A 19,327-nucleotide genomic window follows, 5' to 3' on the forward strand; every position below is an offset into this window, starting at 1 on the left:
TACCATGCTTTGTTCTATGTTTTCTTCTTTGATACTACCTCCAGTTACATCACTGGGGGTACTTAAGGAGTAAGATACCTCTTAATATCAAAATAGGTGTTACTAAAATGTCTTATACAGAGACTTGCACTGTTTTAGCCCAAATCCATTAAAAACTTCATTGCAGTTCTATTGGCATAAACCTCTGTGCCAGTGTTCTTCAGCTGATTTAAACTGCATCAATATAAATCCAGTTTCAATTGATTTAAGAGATTCTAGGCAGAAGTGCACTGCATTTCACAAACTGATAGGAGGACATACCCCTATTGAAATATTAAAACATATGCACTCAATCTTTTCGTACTCAGCAGTGTGGTTTTTGAACTTCTGCCATTTTGTATTTTACAAGCCCTTACAGGGAATAAAAATAAGTAATTTTAAAGTAGTCAGGTCAACAGCATTTTGCTTCATCAACTGAACCTGTGTGCAACCACAGAAGCCTTACCTTAGTGTTTCATAAAATTCTAAGGACAGAGCAAAAGCACAGTTCTTCTACTCACCCTACTCTGAACTCAAGATATGAGTGACTGACAACTTTTTTTTTTTTGCTAAAAGCATCTAGCATCTTTAGTTGAATAAACACTTTTTTTAATTAAAAAAAATAAAAGCTCAGCATCTAAAATGCCATCCACTAGATGAGGTTTCTCAGGGCCCCATCCAACCTGGCCTTGAAAACTTTCAGGGATGGGACATCCTCACAGTACAGAATTTCTTCCATATCTCTAACCTAAATTCCTACTCTTTTAGTTTAAAAGTGTTTCCCCATGTCCTATCACTATGTGCCCAAGTAAAAAGTCACTCTCCCTCTTCTTTATAGGCTCCCTTTAAGTGCTGGAAGGCTGCAATGAGACCTCCCAGAGCCTTCTTTTCTCCAGGCTGGACCAACCCAGCTCTCTCAGCCTGTCTTCACATTAGCAGTGCTCAAGCCCTCAGATCATTTTGTGCTCCAACAGGTGCACATCTTTCTTATACTCCAGGTGTGGTCTCATGAAGGCTGAGTAGAGGTGCAGAATAACCTCCTTTGAACTGTTGGCCACTCCTCTTTTGATGCAGCCCAGGATGCAGCTGGCTGCCTGGGCTGCAAGTGTACATTGCCAGGTCATTTCCAAGTTTTCATTCACAAGAATCCCCAGTCTTTCTCCACAGGGCTGCTCTTCCCCTCCCAGCCTGTACTCATGTCCAGGATTACCTTAACCCAGGTGCAGCGTCTTGCACTTAGACTTGTTGAACCTCATGAGGTTCTCATGGGCCCACCTATCAAGTTTGTCCAAGTCCCCCTGGATGGCATCCTGTTCTTCTGTTGTGTCAACTGCACTGCTCAACTTCATGTCCAAACTTGCTGAGGGTGCACTCAATCCCTCTATGTCACTGACAAAGATATTGAAGAGTACAGGTCCCAAGACAGAGCCTGGAGCAAGGGACACCACTCCTCACTGGCCTCCATCTGTTCATAGAACCATTGACCACAACTGCATCCATCCAGCCAATTCCTTATCCACCAAACAGTCCACCCTTCAAATCCATGTCTCTCCAATTTGGAGATAAGGATGTTGTGTGGGACCACATCAAAGGCCTTAAAGAAACCTAAACTATCCCAGTTGTCATTTCATCACTCTGAACCCAAGTTCCTGACTGCTGTAGTTTTTTTGTTTACTGAAGTTTATCTAATATATCACTGGGAGTACAACTACAGTTATGGCCTTGGATTGACACCGTGTAATATTAAAAGGAAAACAGAAAACTACTGCCCCTCATGTGCTGGCAATGATAAATTATGCAGTTTTCTCCTTCCAGTCTCACATATCTGTGATAGTTACAGGAGAACCTTAGTTCCAACATTGTTCTTATTTAGCACTGGCGCTGTCAAGCCAGTCCCAGCTTTTGTGTGAGATTTCATGAAAAATAAATTTGACAGTTTCTCCAAGCTGAAAGGCCTCTAACCATGCTTCCAACCTGTAAGCCATAGTACTTACATGCTTTGTGAAATTTGTGTTTCACATCAAGAAGGGTAGATGCTGGAGGTACCTGGAAAACAGAGGAAAATGCATGCAGATTAATTTTTCTGTCTTCTTAACTCTGGGATCCCTTCTCCACTCCTCTAATGAAGATATTATTCAATTTGTCTGCAAGTTCTCTAGGAAAAAAACAAATCAGAAAATTTGCTCTTACAGGTTGATATGTTATTTAAGGATTGACCACATTTGACTTATACATTACCTGGGCTACCTCTACTTGGCCGATGGGGGGGTAAAATCACAAGGGTCAAAAGGAAAAGCTACTGGCCCTGCTTGATGCAATAATCAGGCCCAAGATCAAACCAGTGGGAAAATTTGAAGGGTTTGCCTTTAAAGTTAGGTTCAAGCATGCTGACACCCATCTCCTAGAGACAGGAAATGGCTTTCCTGAGAACCCAGTAGCAAAGGTGGGAGGTTCTGTCCTTTCTGCCTGAAACAAGTTTGCTGCTGTCTGCTGTTTTCATGTACACTGATGCAATTCAGGTGTCACAGTGTTAGATGACAGTCTGGAGGCCTCTTAGGCTCTATTTTCTTATGTATATCTTATATTTCTCCTTATCTTGTATAAAGTATCTGAGAAACACAGTTAGAACTTTCTAGAGTGAAAGACTTAGTTTTACCTTGGGCTTAGAAGGAAAGGCAGGAAGTAGAATGTTGAGCTTGAGATCAAGGTGACAAGAGGTAAAGGGTCTGGTTTTAACAACACCATCCCCCTTGCAGTTGCCATTGATTTAAGATGGTACATTGTTCATTTAAGCATAGAGGCTGAGACGTATATTGAGCTGTGTCTTAACTATGGGGATCTGCTTTGGTTCTAGCAAGAGATCTCATCACTGCAGTCAGAGAGCAGAATGCATGAAACCCCCTTCCCTGGACACTTTAAGCACCTGTGCAGCATAGGCTAATAATACCAGTATGAAATGGTGGTGACATACAGCTAAATCTTGAGGAATAGCAGAATTTCTTTGGGTTGAGGTAGAGAAACAGCCATGGCACCATTTCCCTGTGTGGGCACTCAGCACCTACTTTACCCCATCCCCAGCTTCCCTCAGTCTAACCAGAATGCAGCACTTGCCTGGCACAGCCTCCTTGGCAGTTACACAGGAACCCAAGTGTCCTGCTCTGCAGAAGCTTGTCTGTCTCTGCCTACCTAAATATTTCCTGTTTCATTGTATCAGTTAGAACTCATACACTTAAGCATTAACTGACTTACTGAGCCTTGTTTGGATCATGGCACCATCTTTAGCTTGTAGCCCCATTTCTCCCAAATATACTTACTGATATTTATATATCTATTTTACTTATTAGTGGATTGTGACAATAACCATACAAAAGAATAGAGAAGAACATAAGAAATTCTGCACAGAGAAATCAGTCACTGCCTTAATATAGCTTGTTTTGTTGAAGAGACTGCATTTGGAGAAATACTGATGTAAGAAAATAAAATTGCTTACTCGAAAGCAAGAAATCAGTACAGAAAGAAAAGTTTACTCATATATTTTGACACCTCACACAAATACACAATATATGTGTCATTAGTACTTATGAGAAAGCCAACTTACTTCCAGTAATAATATGAACAGGCAGAGAGCTCAATACATATTTCAATGATCTAAAGCTGCAAAATGACACCTGTGCTAAAAGGTATGTAAAGTACAGATTTTTACAAGCTTTTTCTTTGGGGTTTGATGAGAGTACTTTCTTTTCCACAGCTACAGAGGGTTTTACTGGGCATTGGAAAAGTCCTTCTTTGCAGAGACTGCTGTAAGTGAGCCTCTACTTAAACCCTGATTTGTCTCTCTGATATATCTGCCAAGCAACATGAACTCCACCCAAATCAATATCTGGGCTCCTTAAAACCAAGAATTGCCCTTTCTGTGTCCCTCACATTTGTGTTGACCTGGACCTTGTTGAACAGCACTGGGCCAGGAAAGAGACATTACCCTGGGAGATTCTGATGCCAGCTGGGTCACTTTTCTTCCTACAGGGATCAATAGAAGAAGCTATCTTATCTTCCTTGGTTCAGAATGGAAAGAAAACATTTACCTGTATTCATTGCACTTAAACCATTCCACGCAACATCCATTTGAACAGCACGTCTCCCATTGTCTACATGTGCCTTTTCTTGTAAAGTGTACAGCCTTTGTGGGGTTGAATACCAGAGATGGGGGAACAAGGGGAGAGCTGCATTCTCACAACCTCTAAAAATGTCTGAAATTGCTTTCTTGCACCTTGTAATCTCACAGCTGTGAGGCTTGGAGCCCAGAATCTGTCAGGTATGGATACAAGCGCTGTTAGCTGGCAACAGCTATACAGCACACAAGACTGCACACCGAAATCTGTCATGTGTCCTGGCACAGGGCAGGTTTGCAGGTATTCAGAGCTGGCATTGCCAGATGAAGGACAGGGATGGTCTTTTACAATGTGATGGAGTATGAGCTGGCTTTCTAAATACAGTATAAGTTGTCTTACTGCAGGACCTACATCCGTACAGGAGATCAGCATCTCACCATAATGTGTTCTGGGAAGGAGTAGCCAGGGCCAGCCTGTGCTCTGATCATCTGATTAAGCCAGAGAAAGCTGAACAACTGTTAAGCTTAGCAACTTACAGAGCAGTGCTTGCTCAAAACAGAGCCCATCTCCTGCACTCCTGAGTACATGTTGACTTCAGGGCAGAGCTGCTCTCAATCTGTTCAAAATGTCTAGTCCAGTCCTTCTTAGTAACTCTACATCTCTCTTCCTTTTTTCATCCTAAGACATTCAGTGCTTTCTCTCCTCCAAATGGCTCCCTATGGCAACCATGGAATTCATATCATCTAACTTTAGCTATTAAAAAAATTTCTCCAAGTTACCAGTTTAGGTCTACCTGTAACACCATTTCCATGCCTTAGGTATTTAAAAGTTACAAAGTTCCTGCCAGGATTTGTGCTTGCAATGGCCTGCAGCAGCAGGGGAACCAGTGAGTGTGTCCATGGCATTCACACACCACACACCACTCCCCAACCTCCAAAGCTGGTGCTTGAATCTCACAGCTGCAGCTGAGAGACTGTGCTCTGTACAACACCTATGAGAGAGGCAGAGCTCATTAGCAGGAGCACTTCTGTGCCTGAGTACATCCAAGCTGCTTTAGGCTAGAGCTGGTTTAAATCCTGCCAGCTCAGGCCCGGAGCATGCACTTGGTTGGTTGGTCGCAGTCTGGCGGCTCTGCATGGCACCACACTGTACGGGCTGCGGGTGCTCAGGGAGGGCACGGAACACACGTCCAGCCAGGAGGGCAGGAACACGTGTGTTTTATGAGCCAGCTGGCTCAGAGAAGGACCCTTCCACTTGACATAAACTACACAGATCATGAGCTGAAAAATAACACAAATACTTTCCTCTCCAGAATGGGCTCTGACATAGAAGAATCGTAGTGTGCTTTTCCAGGCAGAATAATGAGGCTATAGCCACAAAAGAATGAAATACATTTTTTTATGATCTTGATAATTCTGTGTCCTTTTTTAAACACCTCATAAAACAACCAGGGAAGTTATAGTTTCTAATATTGATCAATGTGAAGATGAATGCTGAGACATCAGCTTACTACTAAGACTGTCCTCTTCGTAGACCATTAATTATCTTTTGTTCTTTTCGTTGTACATCAATACAAGCTAGAGCATTGTAAGGACTGGAAAAGCATCCGCTCTTATTCCCCTTTGTGCTAACTGAATAAAACACCCTGGAATATTTCACTGTAATTATTAGTCTTACTCTCCTTTCATTCTTTTGAATTATTTCTGAAAGTGTTAAAACCTTTCCCTTCCTCTATTTCAGTGCTTTTCAAATATACAAAGGGAAAACAGAGTGAAAGACCACCCTTAGTTTATTTAAAGCAAGATGGATTTCACTGAAAAAACACCTCTTAATTGGAACGTGTAGTCTGATGGTCAAGCCAGTTTTCCCTACAACTTCTTAATTTGTAATCTAATGCCAGATTTTAAATATAGTTAACTTCCTAGTAAGTTTACTATCACGTTTAGTGTTCAAGATTCCTTTTTCTTCAAAAGAAAATGTTATTTCGCAGTTGTGGGTTGCATTCATTTCACTTTTCGTTCAGAAAGGGATGATTTAAAAACCTCAACTTCTGTCTTTCCTGTACCTTTCCTGTACCTCACTTTTCCATTTGAGGCAACCTTTCATTTTATAGGAATTCAAGAATTAAAGGACCTTCTGGGTCATCCCTACCAATTCTATTCTTCCTTTATGCACCAATGCATCACATTTCTTTTTAAGAATTAAAATACCGAATTAGTATCTTAGGCTATGACTCAATGAAGAGGACTAAGTAGAAGATATTAAGGGAACTTAATACTACTTTTTGTGAGTGCAAGCTCATCAGATAGTTATCCACTTTCATACCTTTTTCACATTTATAAGTCAAGGAATTATGCCAAATCTAGTGATCTGCATGTAAATGTATCACACAGTTCTTGCACTAGAGAATTATTGTCAGGGTTAGAGGTCAGGAGAATACCAATGAGAATTTGAACAATAGAATTTCAGCTAACAAGTGATCTTTCACTCAATGTGTTCCTTTTAATATTTTTTTCTATTTGTGATATGCCAGTATCACTGCACTGCTGAGTCACCTACTTTGTAACAGGCAGTCATTTTCCGTAATTGCAGAAATTCAGAAATTCTGCCACTCCAGCTGCTCATTAACCACAGTCCCATCTTCAGCCAGGGTAAATTTGTTCAAACGGGTGATATCAGCTTACTGCACCTGAGGAACTGGCCACAAAACAGATAAGCAGCTAATGGGGACAACAGGTACTTTCCAAATTCAGCACTCAACAAATATTTCGTCATTACTGCTTTTGCACCCTGTCCTTGTTTTGGGAGCATGCTGTATTACTAGAAATCAGCATTTCACAGAACGTTAATCAGGAAAACACCTCTTCTACCTGACCTCTGTGTTTTGTGAATTTGACTTCTAGATCAGATTATATTTTTTTCTCTTTTTTGTTTTGAAAGACAGTATTAAAAATTAGGTATTGTTTTACTGTAACATTCCTCAGTGTATCCACACTGCTCTCTTGTTAGCTTGGTGAACCAGTTTGCCAGTCATGTCCAAAGAGATATAAATAAATGAGCTCACCATGGAAATGACATAGAAGTAACTACATATAGACAAGTGTTGTCAGCAGCCACACAAAGGCTTTATATAGCTTTATGTATTTTACTTGGTAGACTGCAGTGAGCTGCCTACCAAACAGCTGGCTCTGAGCTCAAGCCCATCTTTGCAGAAACCAGGGATATTCAGAACTCTGGTTATAGCTCCGGTAATTTCCAGTACACATGCGTAAGTAGAGGGCTGTATCACTTAGCAATCTTCTAGATTATGATCTGGTCACATGAACTTTGGCATATGAGACAATCCAACTGACTAATATTTCCAGTGATTATGGGCCAAATTATCTAAGAATACACATAACCACATACTTGCAGAGTGCTGTCATGTCAGTTTACACCAGCCAAGTTTGTCTCTAAAGATGATTAATTGCTTTGGTACTGCTAGTGTTGTACTTTTATAAAAAAGTCCTCTCTCTTTGCTAGAAATTTCCTGACAAGGTGTTAGACACCAGAAAGACTTTTTTCCCTCTACTAATGATGGGAGTGGAAGTAAAAAGAATGTATTCCATTTGGAGACAGAAGGTATGCAGGCCATCCTTCTGTTTACAGAGTTCACCATGTTTGTCTGTTTCTGAACAAATCTGGCTGGAATTGGTACTCCCCTCTGCCTTCTGACCTTTTGTTAAAGGCACCTGAGTAAGGTCACTGTATTCACCTTGACAGCTTAAGAAAACAGAACCAATCAGGAAGCCTCTGTCACAACACTTTTCTACCAGGGAAATGGAATTGTTCTGGCAAAACTCTGGATGTGCAAATTTGTGTTGACTTAAAATTTTAAAAGTGGAATAGGAATTAAAAAAACAAAACAAAACAAACAAACAAAAAAACTCTGCTTCGGGAACATGCTGAAAATCCATTTTACTGTGTTATTTTCATTACTTCTTATTTCTCATCTATATGGAACTTTCATTATTTTTGCATTATTTTCTGACACATCTGTCATGATAGTGTAAAATAATATAACACATGGCTCTCATGTCATTGAAAATAACCCAATAGGAAATAGTATGCAAATAAATGCACTATTAAGTTGGAAAATAAATTGCACTTGAAATGTTTATTGTGCCATAACAGATTGAAATACTCCAAAATTTATTTGTAATGCAATCTTTTCCAAATTCTACCTCATCAAAAATTCAGGACTCATTTTTTTTTACTGTCATTTTCAAAGAAAACAGCATTTGGTATGTGCTCTTAAAAATAATAATTTTATAGAAAAATATAAATAATAAAATTTAAAAGAAATAGTATAATCTTTTATTATAATTATCATTGTATTTTATCATAAATAATTATATTATTTAATTATAAATAATATATTTTATTAAATGGAATAATATATAAATAATTAGAATAATAAGGAATGATTCTGACCTCTCAGGAAGAAAATGAGGCTTACAGTGAGGTTTATGTTTTTGTTTGGATTTTGATTGCCAGTTCTAGCACAGATTATGTATATGACTTAGCTGTGGGAACCTCTCTGAATTGGTCTTCCCTTTTCCATCAGATAGCTGTATAGATTAGTATTTGCTTTTTATATCTACACAGACTGCTAACATTTAAAATCAAGAACTGCACCCAAGAAACTCAGCCAATACTCAGCACAGGATGGTCACAATCTATTTGAGGGACTCTATGAAAACAAACAAAAAAACCACCCAAGATCAAACAATTCAAAAGAAAATTCACAGAACATGTATTGGTTCTATGAGTAGCAGGGCTAATCAAGCCTTACTTTCTCCTAATATAGGATTTCAAAGCCTTATCCAGCTGCCCCATATCTCTTCCCTGTCTCCCAAGACATTTAAGCTGGGGAAGAATCTGGGGCTATTTTGCTGCCCTGCACTTGCTGGTTTCCCTGAGGGCTGAGCTGCCTGTGCTCCCTGCTGTGAAAGGCTGTGCTAGAGTCACCAGCTGCCATTATACAAGTAGGAACTGAATAATCTTTTAAAACTTGGTGGGTCTTTTCCTCTTTCAGATGCATTTAAATTTGGCCAGTAGGTCCAACATTTTGTAGGGGAGAGCAGGCAGGGAAAGATGGAGAGACAGCAAACACCTTGTGGTCCATGAAGGGAACCTGGAAACTGAGAAGCAGCAGAAAGGAATGGGAAGTGAGGGTGATATATGAGAGCAACTAGACACCAAGTCAGTGAGAAATCCAAGTACTTTTCACAATACCAAGTGCAATGAAGAGATGCTGGCTGTACTTCTGATAGAGATTATCTGGCTGCCACAATTTGTTCTTTAGAGGCACAAGAAATGTAGCTGTTAAGAAAGAAAAGCTTGCATTTTAAGGACTTTTTAAAATCCAAAATTGTTTCAAAGTAGGCAGATATATTATAGAGATAGCAATAACATATACTGCCAGATATTTATAGATCCATGACTATATGGCTCAAGTATTTTGTGAAGAATCACAGTTTTGATTTCAGAAAGAACCTGAAGCCTGTTCTGATGAACCAATAAATCATATGCAGGGGTATTTTAATGCTACAATAATGCCTGTATGAGATGCCATTATACACCTAACTTTCCATCATGGTTTGTGCTGTTAACTATTAGACTCATAAAACACCTACAGCTCCCTATGGTCCTACATTGCTCCAGTACATTCATAATTTGCAATAATCCGTGAATTATCTTTGATGCAATAAGGCAAATGTGCAGCTGGGGTAAAATGTCATAGCTGTTGGGAAAGAGGACATTTTCACACTAGCTCAGAATTTATCTCTACAGACACAATTTTGGCAACATTCACTGCTCTGGTAGCATTGCTGTCTTTTACTGTTCACCAGAATGGCTTACGTTCATGAGGAGCTGGAGTACCAGTAGTGTCTCAAGAACTGACTGTCTTGGTTTTGCTGATCTTTGAATCAAGCTTTAACTTCTGGGAATATTTATTATATTTGCTTCTTTATTTCTTCCCCCAGGCTTAGACCTTTTTTATCTAAAATAAGAGATATATAAAATTTGTCATTTAAAGGCACTTCTAAACTTCAATTAGTATCAGCTGAATCATTAGTCTTTTGTTGCAGCTTCTGTCATTCTTTAAATTATCCCTTTAAAAATGCTAAATGCCCTAGAGTTACCAGCTTCTCCTCTCCCCAGTCTCTCTCTTCTAGAAAAATCAAAGGCCATCTCTCCAGGTATTCCATTTAAAAAGCCATGTTGAAACAAGAATGATGACAGCAAGGAGCAAGCAGAAAATCATATGAATAGCTGTCTTTTCTCATCTGAAACTGTCTGTAGCTATACTGACATTAAAATTATGTGAATTTCTAATAGAGAAGGAAGAAATAAGTGTAATGCATTGCTACAACAGAATTTGAATATGTTTACCTACTTTACCAAGTGTAACTAATAACTGAGGAAGAAAATACTGCTGTCATCACCTCCAGCACTGGGGGGTAGGCATAAGATTCAATTTCTACAGGCAAGAAAACACAAACATTTTATAATAAGTTTGTAAATGTAATGTATTTTTTTGCAGTGCCTCCCAGCAAGGACCAGAGCCCCGTTGTGCTGGATGCAAGAACATGAAGTGAAAGGCACAAGATACCATGAAATCCTCCTTCCAAAAAGAAGTAAAAAAGAAGACTTCCACAGCAATGAGCCGACGTCCAGCTGGTTTGGTGTCTGTATTCCTTCAGCCGTATTGCTGTGGGAATTGCTAGTACTGTGAATTGCAGCATCTATTTGTGGTCTTACTATGGAAGCCCCCTTCTTTGAAACAGCTGGTCATTCGGTCCCTTTGGGCATCTCTGACATCAGAGGCAGGACATGTGCAATGATAAACTGCTTCAATGAGAAAAAATTATAATAAAAACCCTATCCATGAAATGAGGCTGTTGTGGATGTTCACAGATTCTACTCATTCTCACACGAGAAAGAACATATTGACCTCTGAAGTGAAATATTACAAATGTAAGATTTAGGGGGAAAATATCAAAAAAACCAATGAGAATAATAATCCTTTTCCTGGGAAAGACCTTCTTTGCTTCCTTAGAATGAGGCTAATGAGGAGAGTCTGATGTTTTGGAACTGCAAAGGGTTCCTTTGAAGCGTTTCATTGCCTACTTTAGTAATTGCATTTGCTCACCTAAAATGAATGTGGTATGTCTAACCTCCAAGTCATGATGGGGAAAGTTATTTTTATTTGCTTAGAGCTGACTATGCAAAAGAGAGCTGGTGATGACTGTTCTCAGCTGCTCATTTTCTGTGACAGAGCTGCAACCCACAGGTGAAAGAGATAGATTTCTGACACTGGAGGTATCATTTCTGCTTTGCTGACATGCCAATGTAAATCTATGGTATTGTTAAGTCATATATAGTTTGCAGACACAGAGACATTATTGTTTTAGGTGCTTTTCAAACAAAAAATGCTACTGAACTTCTTCAGACAGAGCCAGGCCTTTCAGAGTAATAAGAATAAGCCCTAATTATCTTTGGCAAAGATGTAGTAATACACACACTGTTATATTTAACCACAAGGAGAGCTGTGTATATATTAGTGACTGGGTTGATGCACAGACTTGTTTCTATGCAAGGGTCTTTTAATTTAATAAAAATAATATTCACATGACTTTCATTGTAGGCATTTCGCAGCATGCCTACAGTCACAAACATACAGTTAAATGAAACATTTAACTATCAGTAACTGGGTTTTACAAAGAGATTTCAGTGAGAGAGGGCACTGAGTGGTGCATGGGGCGCTGATTTAAGAAACAGCAGGAAAGTAGTTTCCATCATCTTTGCAGCACACCAAGAAAAAAGGCTCTTCCTTAAGAAGCAAGCTCTGTTCAGTAGAAACTAGAAAGTTTTCTAAAAAGGAAGGTCACTGGTAGTAGCCAAAACCTGAGTTTGCACCTCTGTTTATAGCTTAACTTGCAAAATCGTATAGCACAGAACTACTGAGCTCTGAGGCTTCTGATGGGAAAAAGCTTTCTGTGCTGGTTTCCCCAAAGGTGATTTTTTCTGTAAAAGCTGTATTGTGTAACACTTTCTGCCTTAAAAGCAGCTCATGCAAAGTTAATTACATGGCACTATGTTTGTGGGAAAATACATTTTACTACAAGCTAATTTGAAGAAAAAAATATTATACAATGAATGCTATAAAAAAAACAGTTATGAGTTGCCTTAACAGCATTTCTAAATCAAATCATTGCACATCGATAACTTTAAAACTAACCTCCATCACGCTTTTGGAGCAATGTACAAGTAAAACAGATTTTGAGTAGCTATGCATTTTTCATAAGTTGTGGCTGGCAAAAAATGTGGATTATTTGTTAAAAAATACAAAAAAGAATTGTTTTCATTTCATTTATAGCACTTGATGAATTTTGTATGTTGTTCTCTATGGCTTTTTGAATGCAGTACAAAAGTAAAATCCTTTCATATCTTTGGACTTTTTTTCATTGAAAATATTTCTAACAAGAAGTCACTAAATACATGCCCTCTCCTCTTATGCAGAGATAGGAATTTCATCCATACAAATTAATAAATTGTGAGGGGGAAAAGGGACTTGTGATCATCTAGGCTCTCCTGCTGTTTTATGCTGGCCAGAGAAGAGACTTAATCCTTACTAAATAGTTCTTTCACTCATTGAGCAAGAAACCTGTATGACTCACGTTCAACTACAGAACATCTTTACAAATACAGTATTGAAATGCATGTTGAAGAGGCTTAAGATTCACCCACAAGACATCCAACTGTTCCTTATTATCCCTTGACTGACTATCAAAACATGGACCGAATTTCTTGGCTAAATTTTCCTAATTGTGGCCTTCAGCCACCGGCATTTGTAAGGCCTTTGGCTACTGATTCCTCTTTCCTCCCCCCATCCCCCAAAATCTGAAGCTTCTCCATGGCATATCACTTCAGAATTAATTTCTCTCCCAACAGCAAATCTGGGGAAAAAGATCTCACACTACTATTATTTCTCTTTTAAATTCTTTAAGTAACTCACTGGAAAAGCTCATGTGCACCAAACTAGTTAGATAACACCATATCCATAGCAGAGAAAGTCCCCAGAGCCAGTTGATAATATTAAATAAAAGAAATGATACTCCTGTAAAGAATTTTATGTTCTCAGTGTTCCTGTGCAAAATGAACTGCCAGTGTTGCTGACTCCTGTGAATTTACTTCAAATTTTGCAAGATTAGGTAATTTTCTTCAAGACCTAGCTCCTGGAGGGGTGACTAAGGGACAAAATGTCTGGGATTTTCTTTTCCTTCTGCTTCCTCTAAGTAATTTTTTCTACCTTTCCTGGTTGTCAAAAAGCCTACATTATGATGTGAATGTGTCTTAGGGGCTTAAAAAGCAGGCAAATATGTATTTTTTCTGTTTCTTTATGTTGTAGATGATCAAGACCTCATAATAACCACTGAATTCACTTAATGTAAGTGACTGATCCTTCCCAAAAGTATAAGACAGGACAGAAAGCCAAATGAAATAGTGGTATTTTCATTTTACAGATAGTGAATTAATTCAGAGTTACTTATGCTAGATGTAAAACCTATTGATGCCAATTGATTTCTTGAGATCACACAGCTAAACACACCTCTTCTAAATCCCTGACACTGCACTGAGGACAAGAAATAGTTTCTTTCTAAATACCAGAACTAGTTAAAGGTATCGCAATGTTGCAGACTTTACAGAGCTCCTACTAATCTGAATGGGATTCATATACATATGCAAGAGTCTCATAGAAACTGAACCTCTGGAAGCAGTCACTGTTGTTTAATCATATCGCATTAATCACTGAATCACTCTGCTTGAGTTTCTATTAGGGGAAGAAAGAAAAGATCCCTCTCTCTGCCACTATAATAGAGTTTGTCTCTTTAGATTTATTCATCCGAGAATATTAGAAATATATTTGATAAATCATAACAGTCTGAACTTCTAACAATATGCAATAACTGTAAATACATACATTTTAAAATCTATGATTCCCATTCTTCCTATTATAAATCCTGACAAGTAATAATTACATGCAACCTCAGGAAACTAAATTAATCATAATTATCTTAAAAACAGAAAACAGGCATTAGAAGTGTCATCTTAGGCCTGTATCAATTACCTTTAATTAAACAGAAGATTATGCAAAGTCCAGTAAAACAATCTCTTGTTTACTCTAATGACCAATGGAAATGAAGTTCACCAATACTAACACATGTTCATGGAAGCAAGGAACTTAACTTCTGTACATACAGGGTTGTCTTAGGAAGGGATTATCACAGCAAATTAAGGGACCTACACAGCCAGATGAATGAGCATTAAAAACCAAATTCTTTACGCAGTCTTGGAAACCTCAGCCTTGTACTGTACTTGCACAAATCCCTTGGTATGCTGACCATGTAGATTGAACATAGATTCCTGGTTCTAAGCAAAGACTTTCAGTTTAGTTATTATTACTCTCCTCTATATAGAGAGTGCTTTGCAATCACCGCTTATATCTCTCTTCCCACCACTACAGGAGCAGAGTCCATAGTTTGGAGAAGGTGTAGAAAATCTTCAGGCTCATCAAAATTCAGAATAAAGATGAAAATGCAGGCTGCTATCTTCCCTGCAGCATGCATCATGGAAGATTCCTGAAAGTGTGTCTTTGCCTAATTCTGTTTCTGTAATGTATTTCTTTTAATGACACTAGAGGAAAGCTCAAGATAAGGAACAGACTCAGGGTTTTTTTAGATCAAAACCTAATTCAGTATAGTATGTAGATAACCTCACAACTGTGTGAATATCTCTCAATAAATTAAGTAGTGAATACAATCATTAGAACCGGCATTAATAGTCATCATATTTACTTGACCATTTTGTACATGTTGCTCTTTGGCTAGATCAAAAAAACACCAAAAAATATTTTGCCTCATTAAGAATGAACAAATGAGATGTTTACTTTTAACTAGGCACACAAATTGCAAAACCACCCTTTAAATTATCAAGAACACTAGAAATCTTGTAGTATCCCACCCTGCATATTTCAAAGGTATTAAATTAAACATTTGAAGCAAACATATCTAACAGTTCCAGCTGTTGCCAATGAGGAAAACGGAAAATTTGGGAGTTTTATTTTTTCTCTTCCAGCAAAACAGTAAGTCTCAAAATTCCACTTTGTTACAGAAAAATTCTATAGTGTAAATAGATTACGATTCCCATTTTCATGGCATGCAAGAGGCCAGCTCTTCCGCTGAGAATCACAAAATGAATCATGAAAACGGTGATGAAAATATTTGTCAAAGATTTTTTAGCTGTTTTTCAAGAGTTTGTAAACTTCATTCCCACTAAGCCTTACTTAGGCAGTTTGGCCATAGTTTATATTTTTACTCAAATTATTAAAACAAACAAACAAACCAAACAGAAGCTCAGAACACCTGCTTTAGTTAAGATTGTTTGCAACCTAATTTTTTTTGTTTAAATGCCAGGTTTCTGCCCAATCTAATAGGCAGGGCACAGCTGAGAACGTTCAGATACCAGCATTGCAGAGCTGGTAAGCTTTACAAATGTATTAAAACTGAGTATCCAGTCTGAAGCAGTCATTTAATTATCATGCTCTGAAATAAACACTATACTCTTAAGTGTCAAGGAACAGTCTAAGGACATATCCTGAGTCCGGAGAGCAGCCAGGAAGTTTACAACAAACCAGTGTTGGATTATTTGTAAAATTACTTGTAAAAATCCTGGAAAAAAACAGCCCAAGATTGTGACTAATTAGTTCTGAGTATCTTCTAGGGAAAAGAATGAAAGTACTTCAACTACAGAATAAAACCACAACTCAGTGAAAACAGAGTCCCTGAACTGGCACCATGTGAACCAGGCACATCCCCAGCATGCTGGAATAATACACTCACCTTGTCCACAATGCAGATCTGCTTCTTGCTTTGCACATCGAGAATTTCTACTTCAAAGTATGTGATTTTTGAATGTTTGAGTGCTGGTGATGGTTTGATTTGGCCAGCAGAGAGCACAAGCTGAGAGAAGTTGAAGAGAGAGCGTGAATCATTGTGAGACATGGACAGAGCTCCTCCATCGGCTGCAAGATCACTCCTGTGTTCTGGAGTGCTGGGCTTCTGCCTCTGGTGCATGGTGTGACCCAGCAGTAGCGATCGTCATATCAACACAGGACAGTTCCAGGGGAAAATGTTTCCTCCTTGCATCAGTTAAATACAGTCACAGGCTGATGAGACACAAAAGGTCAAGTGTCATTCCATTTTAAGTGTAGTGTCTTATTTAGGAGGAGTGAAAACAATGACTCTGTAATCCATTTCTATATTTAACCTGCTATCATGATGTACTGTATGGGTGCTGCTAATGACTTTTTTTTTTTAGTTTATTTAAACCAGCATTTGAAATAACACATCTAGACATTCTCTATCAGAAGATGTCAGATCCTGAAATTCCAGAGCACCAGAGGAATCAGGAATGAATGTAGTAAATACCACTGTTACCTGCTGAGACAGATGTTTAGTGTCCACACATACACATATCTATAGGTATATGTGTGTATGTGTACGCTCGCTTAGCATGCATCTACAAAATCACATCAGATGTCATCTATCCTAGAAATATCTACTAACAAAATACCAGGAGTTCAGCAAAATTTAGGGGCTGCTTGCAAATATCTGCTTGGTTTTAGCAGTATGGATTTTCTGTTATTTAATGGGGTAGAGCTTCCCTTACAGCTCTGCTAGGGAAAATCAACTTAAGAAAAGGAAATTATAACCATAAAGGTATTAATTCAGGGCTTGAATCATTTTACTATTTTTTTATTCTTTCCTAACAATTTTCACAGTGTGCATCTACAGCAAAACAAAAGCAGCTTTAATGGTAAAAATAAAGATTACATAAAACAACAGATTTTCTCTAAAAGGGCTAGCCCAAGCCTTGTTTAAACTTCATTTTTCCATTTATGACTTTTAATAGAATTTAATAGAACTAGCAGCACTTTTCCATCCTGAGGTTCTTCCTAAATTTCCCTGTGCTGCTTAGGATTACAGTGTCAAAAGGGCACCGTGAATTTCTGCAGAGAGTTCTTTCCAGTGGAGACACAGTAAGTTCTGAATGCATTTCTCCATGGTAAAAATGTCAGGAAAACTACAATCACTATTGCAAAAATCATGAGGAAATTTAATTAAGTGGAAAAAAAACTTCCACAAGATAAAAGTTACCACACAACTAATACCCTCTCTGGAATGCAGTGTAGGAATAGAATAGGTATCTTTTCTTTGATTCTGCTAAAATTTACAGAAAATATAGTCACTGGATCTTGTCGAGAGACACGTGGCAACAAGCTCTATGAAATAACAGAGAAAGTAATTGATAAGTTGCTGCAAGAATTAAACTGAGAGTGTGGGGGACCCCCCAAAAGAAGGCAATTTTCACACTAGTTGCTATTGATAGAATAATCCGTGTTATATCAAGTTGTATATTTGCTTAAGTTCTTGAAAGTCGAGCCTGCATACGTGAAATGTTTCCTGCTTATAAACATACAGAAAAGATGTAAGAGAAGAAAGCAGTGAATTAGCAGGGACTGAATTCATGGACAGGTCTGAGCTCTGGAGGACTAAGAGGACTGGACATTTGAAATAACAAAACAATTCCAATATCAAGAGCTAGTTGACTTTAATTACTTTTTAGCCAGTTGTTCTGACTAAAGATGCTAGTTCCAACTCATAGCTAAGATGCTTTATGTCCTAATGACCAGGTCCCTGTTACTTTTTTGATGCAGTCATGCAGCCTTTGAATGTCTTCACTGGCTTTGTTAATGGAAAGCCCTGACTGTGGGAATGCAGATGTACAACAATATTGATCACATACTACAAAAAAAGGATTAAATTTTAGCTATACTAAAATGAGTCATTGTCTTGTCATTGATGCAAAACATGTCAGCATCTAAAGGAAAAAATTGTTATACTTGAACAAAGATTGTATTGTGACCAAAGAAGTACACCTGTCCCTGAGTTTAAATGAAAGGTGTGCAAGGAACTACTACCTTGGTGGAGTCAACATAGCAAGCAGAAATTTTGGTATAAGGTAGTCACAACATGGAGAGAGACAAATTATTGGCTATCTATAAGAGGCTTGCTAAGCGTCAGGTAAAGACCACAGAACACACAGGTCCTAAAATCCAAGTGTGAGATACACTTATTTGAACAGACTACTATATGGAAATTGTACAAATTGCTGTACAAAAGATGAGATACACTGATACAATATCCCTTTTTAGACGTAAGATCTATGAATCAGTGAGATGTATTAGCATATATTAATAAATTTCTAAATGTATTTCAATTCAAAGGCAATAAAGAATAATATTGATCATCATGGCTAATTTCTGTGTATATGAAGGAAGTGGTATTACAGTCATTACTGTGGGCATACTTATAACATTTAAAATTGTAAACCCTGAACTGCTGCTTCTGGGAAAAAAACGCTTTGATTTACTGCAGACATTATGACCGGAATTTTATTACTGACCAATAAACACTTGAATACCTGAGCCAATTCCAGGAAAATGCTTACAAAAATATACTTTTAATTTTTCAATCTAAGGTAACCATTTGCAATTTCAATATTTTGGTGAACAAAAATCTTTACAGATCCAAAAACTTTGTGACATCAACTAGGAGGGCTTCCCTAAAGGTGACTGGTCCTGTCCTTACTCTGTTATATTACAGGTCTAGGATTAGACTGCAGCACTATGCCTACAGCAAACATACTGCTTGCATACAAGGTGGGGGAGAGCTGCTCTACTAAAAATAATCAGGGATAGAGTTACCACTGATAACCTAAGCTCTAAAAGAGAGAGGCATAAAAGCCATGGAGATGTTGGCATTAATGTAATAAGTGCCTCATTTGCTTGAAATGTCATCAATGGGTTTGGATGTTGTGGCTCAGTGTGAGGTAATCCAGCCCATTCTGAGTAGAAGTGCACATGGAAGGGAAACATTAATTACTGGACAAAAGGCACATTTTCTCCTCAATGCAGTTATTGTATCTCAATGCCTGACACTGGAGATGGAGAGTCCCAGAATATAGGTGAAGTCCCATGGTGAGATTATTGATCCACATTACACTGATACAAGCTGCTGTTCCCAGAGCTG

General features: G+C 38.2%; 1 protein-coding gene across 1 annotated transcript in view; it reads right to left on the reverse strand.

Annotated features, from left to right (window-relative positions):
• TECRL (trans-2,3-enoyl-CoA reductase like) overlaps positions 1 to 16,309 on the reverse strand; it is a 64,081-nt gene extending 47,772 nt beyond the window's left edge. The window contains exons 1-2 of the mRNA XM_071555105.1: positions 16,076 to 16,309; positions 2,013 to 2,064 (exon numbers count right to left, since the gene is read on the reverse strand). Coding sequence (XP_071411206.1) covers positions 2,013 to 2,064; positions 16,076 to 16,309 — 286 coding nt within the window. The remainder of the gene's footprint in view (positions 1 to 2,012; positions 2,065 to 16,075) is intronic.
• Positions 16,310 to 19,327: the final 3,018 nt, after the last annotated feature.

The sequence above is a fragment of the Pithys albifrons genome, chromosome 5, assembly GCF_047495875.1.
Source record: "Pithys albifrons albifrons isolate INPA30051 chromosome 5, PitAlb_v1, whole genome shotgun sequence".
Taxonomy (NCBI): domain Eukaryota; kingdom Metazoa; phylum Chordata; class Aves; order Passeriformes; family Thamnophilidae; genus Pithys; species Pithys albifrons.